The sequence below is a fragment of the Salvelinus namaycush genome, chromosome 1 (genome assembly GCF_016432855.1).
Source record: "Salvelinus namaycush isolate Seneca chromosome 1, SaNama_1.0, whole genome shotgun sequence".
Lineage (NCBI taxonomy): Eukaryota > Metazoa > Chordata > Actinopteri > Salmoniformes > Salmonidae > Salvelinus > Salvelinus namaycush.
Genome location: NC_052307.1, coordinates 60,798,781 through 60,821,501, shown reverse-complemented (window position 1 = coordinate 60,821,501; position 22,721 = coordinate 60,798,781). Strand labels below are relative to the sequence as shown.

General features: G+C 43.4%; 1 protein-coding gene across 2 annotated transcripts; it reads left to right on the top strand.

Moving 5' to 3' along the window:
- Positions 1 to 830: 830 nt before the first annotated feature.
- LOC120046540 (ubiquitin-conjugating enzyme E2 Q2-like) lies at positions 831 to 20,310 on the top strand. Of its 2 annotated transcripts, none has more exons than XM_038991877.1 (13): positions 831 to 1,452; positions 2,574 to 2,678; positions 11,304 to 11,426; positions 12,355 to 12,411; positions 12,592 to 12,732; positions 13,502 to 13,586; positions 13,697 to 13,757; positions 13,928 to 14,018; positions 14,108 to 14,166; positions 14,437 to 14,485; positions 14,588 to 14,683; positions 15,645 to 15,711; positions 16,939 to 20,310. In XM_038991877.1, the coding sequence occupies exons 1-13, from the start codon at positions 1,294 to 1,296 to the stop codon at positions 16,968 to 16,970; spliced, it is 1,125 nt and encodes a 374-aa protein (XP_038847805.1). In that variant the 5' UTR covers positions 831 to 1,293; the 3' UTR covers positions 16,971 to 20,310. The 2 variants fall into 2 exon arrangements, with proteins under 2 accessions (XP_038847805.1, XP_038847797.1); XM_038991869.1 differs by having other exon boundaries at positions 12,592 to 12,747.
- The last annotated feature ends 2,411 nt before the right edge of the window (positions 20,311 to 22,721 follow it).

Below are 22,721 nucleotides of genomic sequence, written 5' to 3'. Positions count from 1 at the left end.
CAGTGCCCTTGTTTGGGTGTAGGGCCTGATCAGAGCCTGAAGGTACGGAGGTGCCGTTCCCCTCACAGCTCCGTAGGCAAGCACCATGGTCTTGTAGCGGATGCGAGCTTCAACTGGAAGCCAGTGGAGAGAGCGGAGGAGCGGGGTGACGTGAGAGAACTTGGGAAGGTTGAACACCAGACGGGCTGCGGTGTTCTGGATGAGTTGTAGGGGTTTAATGGCACAGGCAGGGAGCCCAGCCAACAGCGAGTTGCAGTAATCCAGACGGGAGATGACAAGTGCCTGGATTAGGACCTGCGCCGCTTCCTGTGTGAGGCTGGGTCGTACTCTGCGAATGTTGTAGAGCATGAACCTACAGGAACGGGTCACCGCCTTGATGTTAGTTGAGAACGACAGGGTGTTGTCCAGGATCACGCCAAGGTTCTTAGCACTCTGGGAGGAGGACACAATGGAGTTGTCAACCGTGATGGCGAGATCATGGAACGGGCAGTCCTTCCCCGGGAGGAAGAGCAGCTCCGTCTTGCCGAGGTTCAGCTTGAGGTGGTGATCCGTCATCCACACTGATATGTCTGCCAGACATGCAGAGATGCGATTCGCCACCTGGTTATCAGAAGGGGGAAAGGAGAAGATTAATTGTGTGTCATCTGCATAGCAATGATAGGAGAGACCATGTGAGGATATGAGGACTGTTTACTGTCACTCAGTCACCACACAGAAAGACTGCTGTGACCAAATGTTTCAAAGTTGTCTAAGTGATTTACTTATTTATATATTTTGGTGTTCTAACCTCCGCCCCTCAACTGAGCACGCGCTGGATGCTGGGATTCTGTACGCTCGGGAAAACGCCATCTTTAAACCCCAGAAGAAATCACAATTGAACGCCGGGGATCAACGACACACTGTGCCTGCGTTGGTTTACAATTTTGCGGGCATCATCATGATCAGTTTGTTGACCAGCGAAACAAATAAGCAACTAATTGAAAGAACTGTAAATACTCAACCAAGCCACATTGTATGGTCTTAAAATTGTACTTTCAGAAGGCTAACATCAACAACAATACTAGCTAGACGGAAAGACAACGGACGAGTAATCAAGGCGTTGTTATTGAGCTAGCTAACTGTTTGCTTGTTTCCATTGGTGGCTTGTTAGCTAGCTTGCTAACCTGTCTTGGAGGCGGTTTGACATATACATTACGTTGTTTTAAAAGGCTTGATTTGGGACTCGACTGCGTGGCTGCAGTTTTAGTCCCGACTTCACTCCTCCCCAGCGGCCCAGCCGGAGATGCGTGGAAGATGTCGGTTTCGGGGCTAAAGGCCGAACTGAAGTTTCTGGAGTCCATTTTTGATCCAAACCACGAACGATTCAGAATTATTGACTGGAAGCCGGATGAGCTAAACTGTCAGTTTAATGTGACTGGAGAAAAACTGTTGATTATACATTGCAACATTACGGTGAGTAGGGAAACGAGGCGACATGGCTAACTAACGTTAGTTGGCTGGCTAAGTACGTTAGCTAGCTAACGCGGTAACTTGTTACAGTAGGTTAGCTCAGAACACTCAGTGTTTTAGCCTGGCGGCGCGGGACAAGCGAACGGACAGATGGTTAAAGAAACACTCAGCAAATTATGGTCGGTCGAACGTTAGCCAGCTATCATTTAGCTATGCAATGTTTTTGTTTGTGACTTTTGTTTATACTTCTAACGTTAGTACGAGTCCCAATATTTGCATGTTAGCAATCTAGCTAACGGTAACTGACTTGTTTCTAATATAGTAACTTAGTATGAGTAAATATTTGCATATTACTATTGTAGGTTACGTACTTAACGTTAGCTAGCTAAAATACTGAGACAAGCAAGTCTGTTGATTTTAGCCAAAGAGTTCTGAAACTGGCATGCACATTATGTTAGGGCCTGGCCTAGGCTAGGCACGCTTTCTGCGTCACTGATGAACATTGTTAACGTTAGAAAATGCGGAAGTGTAGATAGCTAACGTTAGTTGATTGTCAAACAAGTTCGCTAGCTAACGTAGTGGTTGTTGTAATAGCATGCTTCATGGTCAACGCAATAAGGTCTAGCCCGTCAGTTGTCACTGATAACACTAAGTTAACTATACTCATGACGTCAGTAAATAATTGCTAGCTAACATGATTCAACAGCATCACTTGTCAAACAGCTTCTGGTCTTGTCAAAAGACCGTGGTCTGCCAGCACAGCTTTTAGCTGTATGCTGTTGGTTTGTATTTTTCAATTTGCTACATTCGTTTGACCAACATACTGATTGAATTCAGTGCTCTTAACGTTACTTGGCTAGTTAACTTTCTATAAGGAATGGGAAATGGCCACCATCACATTCATTTAGCTTCCGGTAATGTTAAGTAGTAATCAGATATTTATTTTGTTTCTAAAATGACTTGAGATTTCCTAGATTTATGATTCAGACACAAACCAATGTCACACTCCTGTTTCATTTCAATGTTATTGTTCCAAACAATTATTACATTTCTCAGCATTATAATGCAGATTTATTTTTGTTTGTTTTGTTTCTCTCATTCTCATTGAAACCCATGTATCACAGGAATCGTACCCCTCCACACCTCCAATCTGGTTTGTGGACTCTGATGACCCGAGCCTGACACAAGTGTTGGAGCGCCTGGAGGATGTCAGAAAGGGCAGCACCCTGGTAATATCTCAGCCCTACATCTAGTACAACTAACAGTTGATGGTGGAGTGTATTCTTCTGAACATTTTGTCCTTTTCGTCCTCATGCAAAAACAGCAGGTTACCTAAACTAGCAGTCCCTTTTAATGGGCAAGGCTGTAGCTCAGCAGGTGCATTCTCTGTGCATGATGTCACAACGCCGGCCTGCTGAGCCAAGCCATCAAACGAAGGGAGATTATTGTGGTGCTAAATCATTATTTGACTAATATTTCAATCCCAGCCTTTGATCTAGTATGTGAATGCTTTGGAAGGAGACTTCCCAGTGTTCAGATAATGAAACTGGATTATGACAATATTTTTGAAGTATTTGTTTACAATTACAATTTTGTCGTTTAGCATATGCTTGTATCCAAACTAAAACAACCATATTATAAGACATGAATAGTAATCAAATAAACGTCAACTAAGTGTTATACGGAGCAGGAGAAACTCATTTTTTGGCCTATCACATCTCTTCTAGTGACTAATTAACCATACCTGTATTGGTGTTGTTGAGTAAAGCAGTTCTGATAGGAGAGTTGAGTGACAGCTGGGTTATTTTATACTGCTGTTCCAACCTGTCTTGGAGGTTAAAGGGAGATGAATGTCAGACCAATTCAGGGAGGTACTCTGCTGCAGGACAGGTTCTCTGCCTGTTTCCTCTTGTCTTAGTTTCAGCTGTTAGGCAGCTGAGGTTTCTAAGTGTTTTGAAGTCACCCTCATGTCACTCAAACATCATAGGACAGCCCTCTGTCATGTTTGGTATGAGTGTCGAGCGTGCCTCTTTGTGGAACCGGAGGGATGGGTTTTCTTGACACACACTGTCACAGTTTCAGCAGGCCAAAGGACCTTGTCGTGTGAATTTTGAGATTAAATCAAACTTTTTGTTACCTGCTCTGAATGCAACATGTGTAGACCTTACCGTGAAATGCTTACTTACAAGCCCTTAACCAACAGTGCAGTTCAAGAAAGAGTTAAGAAAATATTTTAAAAATAAACTAAAGTTACACCAATAAAATAACAATAACGAGGCTGTATACAGGGGGTACCGGTACCGAGTCAATGTGCGGGGGTACAGGTTAGTCGAGGTAATTTGTACAGGGGTGAAGTGACTATGAATAGATAATTAACAGCGAGTAGCAGCATTGTAAAAAACAAATGGGGGGGGGTGTGTCAATGTAAATAATCCGGTGGACAGTTTTATGGCTTGGGGGTAGAAGCTGTTAAAGAGCCTTTGGTTCCTAGATCAGGTGCTCCGGAACCGCTTGCCGTGCAGTAGCAGAGAAAACGGTCTGACTTGAGTGACTGGAGTCTTTGACAATTTTGGGGGGTTTTCCTCGGACACCGCCTAGGATATTGGGCCTGGATGACAGGACGCTTGGCCCCAGTGACGTACTGGGCTGTACACACCACCTTCTCTAGTGCCTTATGGTCAGATTCCTGAGCAGTTACCGTACCAGGCGGTGATGCAACCGGTCAGGATGCTCTCGATGGTGCAGCTGTAGAACTTTTTGAGGATCTGGGGACCCGTGCCAAATCTTTTCAGTCTGCTGATGGGGAAAAGGTGTTGTCGTGCCCTCTTCACGACTGTCTTGGTGTGTTTCGACCATGATTGTTCATTGGTGATGTGGACCCCAAGGAACTTGCAAAACTCTCAACCCGAGCCACTACAGCCCCGTCGATGTTAATGGGGGGCCTGTTCGGCTCGCCTTTTCCTGTAGTCCACAATCAGCTCCTTTGTCTTGATCACATTGAGGGAAAGGTTGTTGTCCTGGCACCACACTGCCAGGTCTCTGACCTCCTCCCTATAGGCTGTCTCATCGTTGTTGGTGATCAGGCCTACCACTGTTGTTGTCAGCAAACATAATGATGGTGTTGGAGTCGTGTTTGGCCACACAGGGAGTACAGGAGGGGACTGAGCACACACACCTGAGGGGCCACAGTGTTAAGGATCAGCGTAGTAGACGTGTTGTTGCCTACCCTTACCACCTGGGGGCGGCCTGTCAGGAAGTCCAGGATCCAGTTGCAGAGGGAGGTGTTTAGTTCCAGGGTCCTTAGCTTAGTGATGCGCTTTGTGGGCACTATGGTGTTGAATGCTGAGCTGTAGTCAATGAACAGCATTCTCATATAGATTTTACTTTTGTTCAAGGGCAGTGTGGAGTGCTATTGAGATTGTCATCTGTGGGTCAGTTGGGGTAGTATGCGAATTGGAGTTTACCCTATGGTATCTGGGAGAATGCTGTTGAAGTGAGCCATGACCAGCCTCTCAAAGCACTTCATGGCTACATGAGTGCTAAGGGGCAGTAATCATTTAGGCGGGTTACCTTCGTTTTCTTAAGCACAGGGACTATGGTGGTCTGCTTGAAACATGTAGGTATTACAGACTCGGTCAGGGAGAGGTTGAAAATGTCAGTGAAGACATTTGCCAGTTGGTCCGCGCATGCTTTGAGTACACCTCCGCGTAATCTGTCTGGCCCAGCGGCTTTGTGAATGTTGACCTGTTTGAAGGTCTTGCTCACATCGGGTACTGAGAGCGTAATCACACAGTCATCCAGAACAGCTGGTGCTCTCATGCATGCCTCAGTGTTGCTTGCCTCGAAGCGAGCATAAAAGGCATTTAGCTCATCTGGTAGGCTCGCATCACTGGGCAGCTCGCGGCTGGGTTGTATTTGTAGTCCGTAAAGTTTTCAAGCCCTGCCACATCCTACGAGTGTCAGAGCCGGTGTAGTAGGATTCATTCTTAATCCTGTATTGACGCTTTGCTTGTTTGATGGTTTGTCTGAGGGCATAGCAGGATTTCTTACAAGTGTCCGGATTAGTGTCCCGCTCCTTGAAAGCGGCAGCTCTAGCCTTTAGCTCAATGCGGATGTTGCTAGGTAGTTAATTTAAACCGACTTATAGCAGTTTATTGCGATTTTCTGGGATTTCTTTGTCATGCGCTTTCACGAGTTGGACACCTCTCCAGTTGGTGGCTAACATTAGCGGCTATTTCGACCGGACAAGAGGACATCTTTCAACCCAAAGACGATTGTTCTGGAGAAAGGACACCTTGCCCAAGATTCTGATGGAAGCTCAGCTAATAGTAAGCAGTCTTTATGCTGTTAATTCGTACCTATGTTGACAAATGTTAAATAATAATTCCGCCATGAATTATGGGGCGGTCTCGCTTTAGCGCACGCTGTATTGCGCAGTAACGTTAATTTTAAAAATCTAACACAGCGATTGCATTAAGAACTAATTTATCTTTCATTTGCTGTCCAACTTGTATTTTTTAGTCAAGTTTATGAATAGTTTTCGATTAGAATAGGTGCCTTTCCCAAGATTTCTCCTGACATTTTCTTTGCAGCTTGGCTACTTTTCTCATTGTATAACCACGATTTGTGCCGCTAAATATGCACATTTTCGAACAAACTCTATATGCATTGTGTAATATGATGTTATAGGACTGTCATCTGAAGAATTCTGAGAAGGTTAGTGAAAAAATTAATATCTTTTGGTGGTTTATACGTAATGGCTATGTTTGGCTTGAATCAATGCTGTTGTGATGTTTGCTATTGTGGTATGCTAATATAACGCTATATTGTGTTTTCGCTGTAAAACACTTAGAAAATCTGAAATATTGTCTGGATTCACAAGATCTGTGTCTTTCAATTGCTGTACGCTGTGTATTTTTAAGAAATATTTTATGATGAGTAATTAGGTAATGCACGTTGCTCTCTGTAGTTATTCTAGTCGCTTTGGTGAGAGTTGTGATGGTGGCTGCAATGGTAAACTATGATTTATACCTGAAATATGCACATTTTTCTAACAAAACATATGCTATACAATAAATATGTTATCAGACTGTCATCTGATGAAGTTGTTTCTTGGTTAGTGGCTATTTATATCTTTATTTGGTCGAATTTGTGATAGCTACTGATGGAGTAAAAAACTGGTGGAGTAAAAAAAGTGGTGTCTTTTGCTAACGTGGTTAGCTAATAGATTTACATATTGTGTCTTCCCTGTAAAACATTTTAAAAATCAGAAATGATGGCTGGATTCACAAGATGTGTATCTTTCATCTGGTGTCTTGGACTTGTGATTTAATGATATTTAGATGCTAGTATTTACTTGTGACGCTATGCTAGGCTATGCTAGTAGCTTTTCTACTGATGGGGGTGCTCCCGGATCCGGGTTTGGGAGGTGTTAGAGGTTAACACCTATAACGAATAAAAACATGACCGGAGATATAGAACTGCTAAAACGAAAGCTTTTCAGGACGCCATTCTGATGTCCCTCTTGCGCCAGGCGCCCCGTTGAAAAGAACGGTACTTCCGTTCCATGAGCTTTTATAGTGCCCCAGATTGTGCAATCCACTCCATTCAAATTCTCACCGCTTACTGACATCTAGAGGAAGGCGTATGCAGTGCATGTAGCCCCATAGCTTACCTGGGGACTTATAAACTGACCCCAGAACAGGGACCTCGATTTCAGAAATCTCACTTCCTGACAGGAAATGTGCTGCAGAATGAGTTCTGTTTCACTCAGAGAAATAATTCAAACGGTTTTAGAAACTAGAGAGTGTTTTCTATCCAATAGTAATAATAATATGCATATTGTACGAGCAAGAATTGAGTAAGAGGCAGTTTAATTTGGGAACAAATTTTTACAAAGTCGAAATGGAGCCCCCCTATTGACAAAAGGTTTAAGCCCTTTTTCTACTTACCCAGAGTCGGATGAATTCATGGATACCATTTTTTTGTATCTCTGCATGCAGTTTGAAGGAAGTTGACCTGCTGACCTGTGTTAGTGCAAATGCTAGTTAGCAGTGGTTTGCGACGCTACCTTCAATTTCCTTCAAACTGCACATGAGCTCATCTGACTCTGGGTAAGTAGAATAAGTGCAAGATTTGGCAATTAAGCCCTATCCCTTTAAAGACCTGCTCTGACGACTAGCCTAAGTATTTTTTATACCTCTCTCTTTGGGCTGGATGTGTCAATGTGCAGTTCATACATGCATCATTTATGACAAGAATTACTGTCTTACCTCAATTAGCCTACATTTTGTGTCGTGGTGGTGGAGGTATCTTTGGGCCAGTCTTCAAAATCAAATCAAATTTTATTAGCCACATGCGCCGAATACAGTGAGATGCTTACTTACGAGCCCCTAACCAACAATGCAGTTTAAAAAATATACAGATAAGAATAAGAGATAAAAGTAACAAGTAATTAAAGAGCAGCAGCAAAATAACAATAGCGGGACTATGCACAGGGGGGTACCGGTACAGAGTCAATGTGCGGGGGCACCGTTTAGTTGAGGTAATATGTACATGTAGGTAGAGTTTTTAAAGTGACTATGCATAGATGATAACAACAGAGTAGCAGTGGTGTAAGAGGGGGGCAATGCAAATAGTCTGGGTAGCCATTTGATTACGTGTTCAGGAGTCTCATGGCTTATGGGTAAAAGCTGTTTAGAAGCTTTTTGGACCTAGACTTGGCGCTCCGGTACCGCTTGCTGTGCAGTAGCAGAGAGAACAGTTGCCATACCAGGCAGTGATGCAACCAGTCAGGATGCTCTCGATGGTGCAGCTGTAGAACCTTATGAGGTTCTGATGACCCATGCCAAATATTTTCAGTCTTCTGTTCAGTCTCCTGAGGGGGAGTAGGTTTTGTCGTGCCCTCTTCTTGCGAGCACGGGGTAGCCTAATCTTAGTTTTTTTAAATGACGATAGGCTATCGCTATCCTTTATCGATAACCCTTTTCAGACATAATGGAATGTGGTCCCTTGAAAGCGCTACAGCTTGTTTGTCTGTCTATTAGGGTAGGCTACACTACGGATTTTTAAATGCTGACACGAAACCTTTTCTGGAGATATGAATGGGCATTTTACTTGTCTGTAAAGGAATGAGGCTTCTGAAGTGGGACTAACATCCATTGCTAGGCAACCAGAACTATCAATTAAACAATCTTGAGCTGCTGCCTGCTTGGAGACCAATCTCTCCTAAAAAAGTACTTTAAGGTTTGTTAAATACCGTGACTTACCAAGACCTTTAGTAGAAATTAAACACCTCTATCAACCATACTATATAAAATCAAAACACAGCAGCCCATCAATCAGCGACGTTTGTTGTTAGGGAAAAAATGCAGAACATTTTATGCCGGAGCAGAATTTAACAGTCACATTTTACACATTTTCTGTAAAGGTACCAATTGTCGCTATTGCTATGTTACTGTAGCTGTGTTCTAAGTCTGTAAATGGTTGCAGTAGATAACTTCATTGCCTGGCCCTAGGAGTCATGCATATGTAATAGGGCTGTTATTCTGCATTGTAAATTGTGGAATATTTATGACTTTCTGATAACCAATAAGAAATAAATAATTGCAGTTTTTAAACGTTAAGGAAAATTGTCCATTTGTCACATACCTAGTGCACTTATATGCACATATGTGACACAGTACGCACCTTTCAGGAACCATTTGTTGCTTGTGAGCTCTACTTTGTGTATTCATCAGTCCTGGAGAATCTCTTTAAGATCAGCATTACAAGGTATATTTGTTGCAAACAGAGTGAGCAGTGGCACAAATGAGAGCCATGAGCACACAGCCACTGCCTGCTCCTCTCCCTACAATGCAGTGGCGCGATCCCTTCTATTTCAAATGGTGTCAACATTTTCATTCATTTTGGAGTAGAATGTATTTTTGAAAAGTCATCACAAGTGACCACTTTTATTGATTTTATTTAACCTTTATTTAAGTAGGCAAGTCAGTTAAGAACAAATTCTTATTTTACAATGATGCATAAACCCTCCCCTAACCCGGCCGACGCTGGGCCATTTGTGCGCCGCCCTATGAGACTCCCGATCACGTCCGGTTGTGATACAGTCCGTGATCGAACCTGCGTCTGTAGTAATGTTTCTAGCACAGATGCAGTGCCTTAGACCGCTGCGCCCTTCGAAGCCCTTCTCACAGTCGTTCTACCCGAAAAAATCTCTCGGGGGCATGCCCCCAGACTCCCCCAGCAAAGAGCAAGCCCCCGCACCCGCCCCCCCCATTTTACCACTGCTGAAAGAAATCCTAGGGGAAACACTGAGTTCTCTGTAGGCTATATCGGCTTATGTAACTACATTCTTTGACCCAGCCTACTTAATCACACTGCATGCTCTGTTTGTAGCCCACCAGATCTGCATTTTATAGTGCTCTTATCAGAGATATCTGTGGTGATTAGATTTTTCTCTGTTGCACCATGCATTATACAACATTTTCACCATGTACGGACCAGGCCTACATTCAGGAGAATACATTTCTTCTATAGCAATACTGAGAAGCTTGCAGAGGTACACATTTCTGCACTAAGTTACTGTTGCTAAGGTGTCTGACATTCCCTGACACAATCTTACCTTTCATGTTGTCTGTGAAGGTGTGCCGTGGTGAAGGTACAATGCAGTGAATAAGTATTTGCCCCCTTTCTGATTTTCTGTTTTTGCATGTTTTCTTACACTGAATGTTATTAGATCTTCAATTAAAACCTAATATAAGATCAAGGGAAGTTGTGTTCAAATAACAAAAACTTTATAATTATTTAATGCATTTATTCCACAGCCAATGCCCTGTGTGGAGAAATTATTTTTCCTCTTACAGAGTACCTGGTTGTTCCTCCTGCAATGACTGCCACCTTCTATGACTGCAACCAACAACTACAGGAAGCATTTGATCAGTCTCTCGCATCAAATTTTGCCCCACGCTTTCATGTAGAACTGCTTTAACTCAGTGACCTTTGTGGGTTTAAGTCTGCGCTTTGACTAGGCCATTCCAAAATGTACAATTTGTAGATTTCCATTTTTCTGGTGAAAACCAAACACTGCATTCCACAATAAGAACCTCATAACAATGATCAAGTGTGGTGGTAGTGTGTTGGTTTGGGGATACTTTGCTCCCTCAGGACCTGGATGACTTGCAATCATTGAAGGAACCATGAGTTTTGGTCTGTATCGGCGAATTCTAGAGGAGAATATCAGGCTGTCTGAGCATAAGCTGAAGTGCAGCTGGTTTATACAGCAAAACAATGATCAAATAAACGCAGTCAAGTCTACATCAGAATGGATGGAAAAAAAACATATTTGAAGTTTTGTAACGGCCTAGTCAAAGTCCAGATCTGAACCCGATTGAGATGTTATGGCAGGACCTGAAACGAGCAGTTCATGCTCAAACCCACATGTCGCTGAGTTAAATCAGTTTTGCATGGAGTGGGTGAAAATTACTCCACAGCGAAGTGAGAGACTGATCAACAACGACTACAGGAAGCGTTTGTTTGCAGTAATTGCAGCTAAAGGTGGCACAACCAGTTATTGAGTGTAAGGGGGAAGTTACTTTTTCACACGGGCATTGGGTGTTGCATAACTTTGTTTATTATATAAATTCAATAAGTATATTTTTTCGCTCGGGTTCCCTTTATCTAATATTAGGTTTTGGTTGAAGATCTGATAGCATTCGTTGTAAAAAATCAGAAAGGGGTCAAATCCTTTTTCACGGCAATGTATCTGTGACATGACTGTGTTGTGTTATCTAGTGCTGCTGCCTGTGCTCCCCAACTCAAACTGTGCCTGCTGGTACTGTCCCTCGGTCCCCCAGCTCCTGCAGCAGCTAAAGCGGCTCATCTGTGACCTCTGTCGGCTGTACAACCTGCCCCAGCACCCAGATGTAGAGATGCTGGACCAGCCCCTCCCTGCCGGCCCTGTAGGACAAGACCGAAAGGTAAGGCCCCACGCTTTCATGTAGAACTGCTTTAACTCAGCAACCTTTGTGGGTTTAAGTCTGCACTTTGACTAGGCCAATGTCCGCTCAAAATGTTTTCTGGTTTTCAAGTACTACTAGGCCTGTATATTTTTCTGTTGGAGGGCATTGAAGTAAAAAAATAACCATAGAGGCTTTTTCATGAAGACCATCTCCTTTCACATACCTGAAGTGAGTCATGTGCCTAATCCCTTTGTTTAATTTTATTGTCGAAGCTACCAAGGAGATTGTAGACACCTAGCTGATGAAAGGGTTTAAAAACCTGCATGAAGAACCTAATACAGTCCTGAAACCGTCCATCAGCACAGACATTAATGATTAGTGCAGAGTCCCGGGGATGGAATCAATAGACTCTTCCTGTGGGAGGGGACAGTGGGAGGTGCTAGCATAATTTACCTCGTAACCAATGAACACACAACCGTAGGCTACGGTTGTGGCAGGTAGCCTAGTGGTTAGAGCGTTGGACTAGTAACCCGACGGTTGCAAGATCGAATCCCCGAGCTGACAAGGTAAAAAAAAATCTGTTCTACCCCTGAACAAGGCAGTTAACCCACTGTTCTTAGCCGTAATTGAAAATAAGAATTTGTTCTTAACTGACTTGCCAAGTTAAATAAAGGAAAAAAAGTCTACTTAGGAATTAGAATGACTGAAGCAGAGGTTGAATGTTTAATAGTAGCAGCCTGTACAGTTGAGGAATGTTGTTTCTGACTACCCAGAAACTCAATTACTGGTTTTGCACATTTCGGAACATTCCTACAAATATCTCTACCATTTTTTTGTTAGACTATAGGCCTACATCTAACTTGCTAAAGCAATTGGCGTCACTGAGTATGGCATGTTAGGAATGAGATTGAACTGTCTGTGAACTCTTTCTGTTGTGTTTCTTTAGCATGGGGTCACAGACGAGGTCACGTCCGAAGAGGAGGAAGAAGAGGAAATGGGGGAGGTCCTTATCCCTTTTCAAATAAATGTCATTACATATAGCGCTGCACATTACCATGCTGATTTGAGCTGAGCCATGCTGGATGTCAAGCTCGACTAGATAGTCAATACCAATCACACATATTTGCATGTGTTAACTTGAAGTAAAACATGTCTTCTAATGCTCTTGTCGTTGTGCCAGCAGGACATTGAAGACCTGGACCACTATGAGATGAAAGAGGAGGAGCCAGTGGATGGGAAGAAGTCTGAGGATGACGGCATCGAGAAGGAGAACCTGGCCATCCTGGAGAAGATCCGCAAGAACCAGAGGCAGGACCACTTGAACGTAAGTGCTCATTCGGTAAGGTGACATTTTATACGCTTTTGGGGGATGCATGGGGAATATATCTGTCGTTAGGCCTAGAACAGTTTACTGGACCCAGCACTGTTACACTGGGATGTCTAGTGACCCTTTATGATATAGCCAATGTGCATGCATCTAACCAGTTTTTCAGGTGTTTCTGAATGGAATGTATTTTCCACTTATTTTCCATCAGTGTTTTAATCTGAGGGAATTTCTTACCAATGCAGTACACCCATATTATGCTGTTTAGGACTAAATGACAGTAATTAGTCATTCTGATAGTAATCATGTTATCTAACATTTACCCATGGCTCTCTTAATTGTTGCTTTAGAATACAGCTGTTTCCCCTAAGGTCTGAGAGCAGCTCTGAGAGACTTATAAATGAGACACTCTTCTCTCATCCTCCACAGTCCCTACTGCATTCAATGGCTCAGCTCTTCAAATCTATCATTATCGCAGATGAGAGCCTTGCTATGGAACCTGTGAAATTCTCCCCATATACTGTAGCGAACTGTATACTGCCAGTTAGTTCTGAAGCATTTTGTCTCTATGCTGATCAATAACTGTTCATTTCTAGGAGTTTGTAGACTTTTTATCTAAATGCAGAGCTATTAGCGTATTTGAGCTGGGCCTGTAAACATTTGATTTAATCTTTGCCGTCAGTGTCTATGTGCATTATTATCCCCAATCGTTGAATGTGCTGTATGTTTGAGTATCGGTGTATTACCCTGTGTGTATTGTGTGTTGCAGGGTGCGGTGTCTGGTTCAGTGCAGGCCTCAGACCGCCTCATGAAGGAGCTCCGGGAGATATACCGGTCCCAGAGTTACAAGATGGGTACGTACTTCACTGCGGCAGCACTAGAAAGCTCTTCAGATATGTTGCAATAAAAAAAAAAGACAGTTTGATTCCGATTGTCACTTACCAGACTATGCATTCTCTTCCAGGTATCTATTCAGTGGAGCTGGTCAATGACAGCCTGTATGAATGGCACGTCAAGCTGAGAACGTAAGTAACTAAAGAGGGTGGTTAAGACTGGAGGAAGTTAACAGGAAGGCTGGATCTCAGGATGAGGGTGGATAATGCCTTATCGCATTCACTGCTCTTTCGGAGTTGACAGTACTGTGTAATTCTAGCATGTGGCTGATGTATTATGATGCGCTCTATTTGCTCAACAGTGTAGATCCAGATAGTCCCCTGCACAGTGACCTGCAGGTTTTAAAGGAAAAGGAGGGAATGGATTACATTCTGCTAAACTTCTCATATAAAGTAAGTACCAATGCTGATACTAGAAAGCAAAGCCAGTTTGGTAGTGTTGGGTGTTCTCATTTTAATGCTATTTTGTTCTGTACCTGCAGGATAATTTCCCCTTTGATCCACCATTTGTACGAGTGGCTTCTCCTGTGCTGTCTGGAGGGTGAGTTCAGTTCACTGCGTATGAGGGGAATGGTTTTGTTATTTCTGCGGTGTTTCCACTCTGACGGAGTTGCTCCCCTCACTTAACCAGGAAGGGCGGTCTCTTCTGGTCTAGACATTGTCAGCAGCCAGTGAAAAGCTGAATGTTAGAAGTGGCAGTTTAGCTAAAAGGAGATCATCTGTGCTTGTGGATAAGAGATTTATTTTGGTGTTTTGATCACCTTTTATATCTACATATTCTAATATTTTTCTTTCACCTACTGTCTTTAAGTTATGTTCTTGGAGGGGGTGCCCTGTGCATGGAGCTTCTCACAAAACAGGTATGTTTTTATGCCACAATGTCAGTTCAAAACTTGTCCACTGTCATTTCACAGTGGAGGTAAATGCTAGTGCATTGATGATGTATCGCCACTTGATTTCAGGGCTGGAGCAGTGCCTATTCCATAGAGTCTGTAATCATGCAGATCAACGCCACTTTAGTCAAGGGAAAAGCCAGAGTGCAGTTTGGAGCCAATAAGGTAAGCATTGTTTGTTTAAGCGGGCAGAGAGCTTTGAAATGTGTTAACATGATGCATACAACAGGGTGTATTGACATGGATAAAGGGGTGAGCTGTGTGTGTGTGGTCAGCTGGTCCAAGCTGCTCTATGGAAATGAGGTATCTATAAGCCCCCAGCACTTCATTTAAACAGTACGTTGTTACTTAGCGCCGCTGGGACAGTGCGGCGCTTATGATCTCTTAATGCTGACACTTCACATCAGTCCACTTCATGCTGTCATTTCTCTCCCTCTTCTCTCAGCACATTCACACTAGTCTGGCTCTGGGATCCCAGTAGAATTCGGCGCAGACCAAATGACAGGGATATTTATAGACAAGCTGCAGTTTCAAGGAATCTTGGGCGCTGCTGTATGAGAATCTGTTCTTTAAAAGTTAGGATCTAACCTTGTACACCAAAGAAAGACTTGATACTCAGCTATGTTGATTTCAAATCTTGTCTAATGAAAGTGTTTATCATATCTGTCCTGAGGTTACTAAAGTTGGGTAGGTATGGTTAATAAAATGCTAGAAATGTACCTATTAATCAAAAACATAAGAATACCAATGTTTCTGTTACTGGGTTGATAGGACTCTGACTTTTCTTTTTTTTATAAGAGCCAGTTCCCCTCTGAAGCTGAATTTTATTACCCTCACACTGGAGAAAATAGTCCCAGCTCCCGGCTCTTCAGAGATTTTCCCCACACGGTTCGACACGCTATTTATTATGGTGCGATTAATGGTCACCCGCGGTGCGTGCAAACGTAGCATGACAACAGATCGAGCGGCAAAATTCTCTGGGGGAAGTTGATGGAAAGGCATCCACTGTGCAGTCAGACTTCATCAAACTAATTCACTTGTACGTGATGGTGCTTAGTCCTGAACCTTTACACTGCTTGGGGCATTCATAAGCACAAGTTTGATATAGGTGTTGTTTTTGTTTCAGAACCAATACAATCTTGCCAGAGCACAGCAGTCATACAAATCCCTGGTCCAGATCCATGAAAAGAATGGTGAGTGTTACCATGTCCAGTTACACATCTTGTATCATATTTTACCTTGAAATTACATCCCTCCATACATCAGTCAGTGGTTGGGGAAATTCAGTATATATACAAAGTATGTGGACACCCCTTTATATTAGTGGATTTGGCTATTTCAGCCACACCCGTTGTTGAAAGGTGTATAAAATCAAGTACGCAGCCATGCAATCTCCATAGACAAACTTTGTCAGTAGAATGGCCGTACTGAAGAGCTCTGTGGCTTTCCAACGTGGCACCGTTATAGGATGCCACCTTTCCAACAAGTCAGTTTGTCAAATGTCTTACCTGCTAGAGCTGCCCCAGTCAACTGTAAGTGCTGTTTTTGTGAAGTGGAAACGTCTAGGAGCAACAACGGCTCAGCCGCAAATTGTCATGCCACACAAGCTCACAGAACGGGACTGCCGAGTGCTGAAGTGCGTAGTGTGTTAACATTGTCTGTCCTCGGTTGCAACACTCACTACAGAGTTCCAAACTGCCTCTGGAAGCAACGTCAGTACAATAACTGTTCGTCAGGAGCTTCATGAAAAGGGTTTCCATGACCGAGCAACTGCACACAAGCCTAAGATCCCCGTGTGCAACGCCAAACGTCGGCTGGAGTGGTGTAAAGCTTGCCGCTATTGGACTCTGGAGTGATGAATCACACTTCCAACTGGCAGTTCGACGGACGACTCTGGTTTTGGTGGATGCCAGGAGAACGCTACCTGCCCGAATGCATAGTGTCAACTGTAAAGTTTAGGGAAGGAGGAATAATTGTCTGTCTGTTTTTCATGGTTCAGGCCCGTTAGTTCCAGTGAAGGGAAATCTTAAAGCTACAGCATACAATGACATGCTAGACGATTCTGCCTGATCTCACTAATGCTCTTGTGGCTGAACGGAAGCAAGTCCCAGCAGCTGTTCCAACATCTAGTGGAAAGCCTTACCAAAAGAGTGGAGGCTGTTACAGCAGCAAAGGGGGAACCAACTCCATATTAATGCCCATGATTTTGTTTTGCAAAATTTGACGAGCAGTGTCCACATACTTTTGGTCATGTAGTGTATTACAAGCTCCAAGAGGGTTTCATATGGCAGCTACAGTGATTTGTTCTTAGGTCAAGATAAAATGCATCCAACTCTTTGATCAATCCTACTGTCTAGGATGAACTGATTGTGTTTTGTTCAGTATAACTGAGTGTACTGTCTCTTGTCTGATCCTTGTAGGCTGGTACACTCCCCCTAAGGAGGATGGTTAAGAGGACCGTTGCCATGCCTCCACTGGGACCACATGTCTTAGGAGCAAACCCCCCCCCCCCCCTTACTTTTCTTTTCCCTCTCTAACTGGAGTTGGTTTCATTGGGAGTTTGATCCCCATTCTGTCACCATGAGAACCAGCCAACCAATGGTTAAAACCCCTCACTGACCAACCACCTCATCCACTTCGCAATAGGAGATCCACCCTCTCGCTATTTATCTTTCTCTCACTTGTGCAATCGCTCCCTCTGTGTTCTTCCTCTGTTACAATCTCACCTTTAATCCCCTGAGCATTGAATTAGCTCCATATCTTGTGCAACTCCCTTAAATCCTACTCTGGGCAAGCAAAGAATAGCTTACTTACTGCCTGTGATTTCGGGTCAAGGTTGAGGCATGGCTTTTGCTAGTGACTGAAGCTGTCCGTCAGTCGCGTGACTGGGGCTGAGATTCTCCGGCCACAGACTGGAACAGAGAATGACAGGTGACATTCCCCTTGTGACAGTGGAGGCTGGGATGGACAATGAAACACTGGTAGTGGGAATGAGCACCACCTCACTCCACATGGATGGCCTCTGTCATATCTGTGCTTGTGTATCTGTATATTGCCAAGATTCCTCCTTCTGGAATAACATGTCCTCCTAAAGCTAGCTTCCTTAAAAAACGCCTGGTCTACAAAAGCCAAAGGCCCTGAACGGAGAGAGGAGAGCTATAGACTCCGGACCAAGGTGGGACTGAGACGGCTAAATGGAGGATATCCTGTTGAGCACAAGAGGTGGAGGCCGTCTCCTCAGGCTGCTTTTGTAAATATGACCAGGCTTAGCAAAAGCAGGTTGGATTTAATCACTGTAATGTAGTTGAATTTAACTCCATGTAAAACTTGTAAAGTTGTATTTCTGAGACTTGATTTAATTGTTTTTAACGTAACATTGTGTGGGTTTTGGGGTTTGAGCGGGCGGAGACTGCGTTAGTATACCCCTGGCTATAGCAGGGGCATCAATTTCTCAAGGTGTATTTCAGACGTAGGATAAGAAAGCATTTGCTTCATGGATACTCTTGCAGAAGTTAAAAGGAATACCTTTTAAACCATGTTTTTATGTAAGCATAATGACTACTATTGTTTTTTGTTTTCCTGTATAAATTGAATTACTTTTGTTAGTGGTTTCATATGTTCAAGTGACACACCATTCCTTTTACTCAATGACAGTGGTGGTTTTTGGGCTTTCCAAATATGCTGGCTAATTTCCCCGGTGACCCAAACTTGATGAACCTTTCAGTAAGACTATGCACACAATCGTTAAGAGGTAATATGTACACACAATAATTTCAAAACGGCTCAGTGCAGTCCCCTGCTTAATTTGAATCCATCGCCTAACTAGCTTGTTCACACTCCCAGATCGCCCATCCATGCCTCATGGCTGCAGTGGACTTCACGTCCTACCACATGCTCAATAATAAAATATTTGTTGATTTAAAAAAATATATATATTTTCAGGTCTAACTGTAAGGTGTGTAGTAATGCCTTCAACAAAAGACTGAGCCCCACTCATTTCCATCCTTTGCCTCCCCTCTCTGGTACCTTGTTTTCTATCTGATTATTCACTTATGACCTGACCTCATGATCTTGGTTGTCAGTGATGGAAGGAACTTTTTCAGAGGAACCCCTGACTCATGACCATCCTCAGCACTGTCAAACCTGGAGCATGCCAAGTCTTAGCTATTTGAATAATATGCAGAATATTGTGTGACGCATTTGATTTAATGTTATTACACACATTAATGTTTTTTTTTTGTGGGTATTATCCACATTGTTAGAAGTATGTTGTCGCAAAAACCAGCATAGGAACCAGCTTGTTCCTAGTAAATATTCCGCTTTTTTTGTTCAATGCTGTAGGTCAGCCCAACACACTAACCTCATCCAGAACTCAGTCACCCTAATAATGGGCATATAATGTGTAATTAAGCTCCATCTACCTTGTATTTGTTGTAAAGTCAGCCACCCCACCTGTATAACAATGCATCACGTTCTGTCAAAATCAAAATGGTGGCACTGAATACTCATTTAGAGGTTTATTACTATTCACCCAATATGGTGACTGACTTTATTACCAAATATGTCTACTACACATGGATAACCGTTGATCTTTGTCATAGCCGTTAGATATTGGTACCAAGTGTGCCACACCTTTCCCACATGGCTGACCTCATTGTGAACATGCCCTGGCTAGAAACTCCCTCCCTGTGTTCTCTGGAGAAGCAAACTCAGGAATACATAGCTACTGCACACTTGACTTAGCAAGGGATTGCTTCACAAATGTCACAAGATGCAAGTTTTTTTTTTTTTTTTTTTTTTACGTTTACTTCCAAATGAGTTTCCCCTCCTATAATTACAGTAACCATTGGCTTGCGCGCTCTCCATTTGGCTTGTCTCTATCTTTTTAAAGTAGTCACTGGTAAGACTGTGGTAACAGGGTGGAGTGATGAGGTGGGAGGGACATGCTTGCACTGATATAGGCCCCATATATCTCATTCAATCCCTCAGATCAGTTTTGTGACGCAGAAAGGTGAACCAACGCTTTACCTCACCCATTTAAGCTCATTGTCTTGGGTCGTTGTTTCTAATCTAGGACATCATCGTGATCCTGTACGTCCTGGTTTTGTAGTGTTTTGCATGTAGATATCTTTCACTCTAGGGACTAGGGGGTGTGTGTGTGGGGACTGGACAGTTTTGATTTGTCAGGTTGGATCATTTATATTAGTTTGCAGAGGTCGGTAGATGCTGTCTGTAAACCCCATCTCTGGGAACAGATTATTTTTTATAGATTCATGTAGGACTGACTCACCAGATCAGGTTAGTTCTTAAGGATACCAATTTCAAAAAGGCTGTCCAACAGTTATGGGTGTCCCGCCCGTGTGTTAGAAGTATGAGATCTAAAACAAATGGACTACTATACTATTCTGTCCGCCCCAGAGCAGGACTCCAACTGTTACTGTTTAAATCCCTGTGCCATCAGAGCAGATGTCAAATGGGCTTTTAACTCCGTGGAAGGCCCCATGTCTGTTCTAATGTCAGGTGTGCAGTGAATTACAGCTCTTATACAGATCCAGACCAGTTGTCTGACTAACAACCCAGTGCGTTGGGAGATTTTGGTTTGAGACCTGAAACTAATTATTGGTTCCTTTTTTCTGGCTTCATTTTGTGATTGGCGATTGAGCGGGTTATAAAGTTATGCGCTGTTAGCATGCTTTGGTTTTATTTTGTTTTTCATTGCAAGGGTCATTTTGACCATGTACAGTAATTTGTAAACTTGCATCAAGTTTATGAATAAAGAATTTTATTAAATACTCCTGTGTACTATTTGATATGTGATACAGAGCTGTATAAATCTTATATAGGACCCTCTGCTTAACTGAAACCAGGAATGGTTCTCTAGCTCTAACCAGAAGGACAGAGGGGAATGGCTCCCTGAGTCCTAAAAGCAATGCTTTGCTCTTCCATTAGCAAATGTAAATCACACGATCTGGAACACTGATTTGGGTTTGGATGGCTAGTATGGCGATACCACTTCAGTAGATGGTGGTTTGATGACTTCAATACATATCAGGGATATCTGGTGCAGAAAATCCATACAAATAGTTTCACTGTTTATGTGTCTTCTCTCTGGGTGCAGCAGATTACCACTAGAGGGTGCTGGAACATTGTTACAGAAATTCATTGATACATCGCATTCTGATATTATTCAGACCCCCTTTTTCCACATCTTGTTTCGTTACAGCCTTATTCTAAAATGTATTAATTAGTCCCTCCTCCCCCATCTACACACAATACCCCATTTCAAAGCAAAAATACGTTTTCTGAAATTTTTGCAAAACACCCCATTTACGTATATTCTGACCCTTTACTCAGTACTTTGTTGAAGCAGCTTCGGCAGCGACTACAGCATCAACTCTTCTTGGGTATGACGCTACAATCTTGGCACACCTGTATTTGGGGAGTTTCTCCCATTTTTCTTCTCTGCAAATCCTCTCAAGCTCTGCCAGGTTGGCTGGGGAGTGTCGCTGTACAGCTATTTTCAGGTCTCCAGAGATGTTCGATCGGGTTCAAGTCTGGGCTCTGACTGCGGCACTCAAGGACATTGAGACTTGTCCCAAAGCCCCTCCTGTGTTGTTGTGGCTGTGTGCTTAGGGTTGTTGTGCTATTAGACTGGGGAGAAGGTTCACCTTCCGAGGTCTTGAGCACTCTGGATGGAGCAGGTTTTCACCAAGGATCTCCCTGTACTTGCTCCATTTATCTTTCCCTCGATCCTAACTAGTCTCCCAGTCCCTGCCGCTGAAGAACATCCCCACAGCATGATACTGCCACCACCATGCTTCACCGTAGGAATGGTGCCAGGTTTCCTCCAGACATGGCACTTGGCATTCAGGCCAAAGAGTTCAATCTTGGTTTTATCAGACCAGAGAATCTTGTTTCTCATGGTCTGAGGCCTTTAGGTGCCTTTTGGCGAACTCCAAGTGGGCGGTCGTGCCTTTATGATCGTGGCCAGAAAGCAGCCACTTAGTAAAAGGCCTAATTGGTGGAGTGCTGCAGTGATGGTTGTCCTTCTGGAAGGTTCTCCCATCTCCAGAAGAACTCTGGAGCTCTGTCAGAGTGACTATCGGGTTCTTGGTCACCTCACTGACCAAGGCCCTTCTCCCCCGAATGCTTAGTTTGGCCGGGCGGCCAGCTCTAGGAAGAGTCTCGGTGGTTCCAAACTTCTTCCATTTTAAGGATGGAGGCCACTGTGTTCTTGGGGACCTTCAATGCTGCAGAAATGTTTTGGCACTGTATATCTGTATTTTATCCATATGTTAAATTTGGAACATTCTCCCGCAGTAGCTGTTTTCATGATTTGATATTTTGACATGAATATGTCTGTTTGGCTCATATTCCCTCATCAATACTTTGGAGTCATACAGTGGTGGAGTGAGTTGGCAGGGTTTGAGCAATCCCATAGATGAATTCTGATGTAAAAGCCAAATGAATCCCTATGGGTTATTACGGGGAACATTGCTGTAGTCGTAGTAAAAACGCGGTTCTTTTTCTCAAAGACAGTCAAACAACATCCTGCCCTCTATACTGGTCGCTCTTCTCATCCCTGCATAAACAGTTATGGTTATAAGCCACTCAAAACAAGTACAGACATTGTGCATTTGGAAACAGAGGCACCGCTCACTTAAGTTCTACCCACATCGATCTCAGAGCATGCCAAAGACATTGAAACTACATTTTCCATTATAAAACATTGATAGCTTTAATCATATGTCTGGATAGTTTGTATGCAGGGCAAGCAATTCTCTGACTGAAATGAGGGAGGGTGGAAAGGAGGGCAAGACAGATGAGAAGTAGAGAGCTCCACGGTTCCCCTAGCAAGGCTAATTGCCTATTATTGAAATTTATTTTTGAGTCATTTTTTTTGTTGATCTGGAGTCTTGGCTGACTGCCCTCTGGCTGCAGTGGAGAAAACCTCATTACCTGACTCTGGCCATACTCTGTGGCTCCTCAGCCTGTCTCCCGGCTGCTTGCCCGGCTCCAGGTCTGACAGGCCAGTCTGGAGAGGGACAGCGAGGATGGCTTTGAGGGGGTGGAAGGAGAGTTTGTCACTGTGATTACCTCTACGGAGCCTATACTGAGACTGGGATAATGCTGGCTTTTCCTTCATCCCAAGGCCAAATCCTAGTACACACTGCAGTTTGCTTTGCACGCAGAATCCATTGTA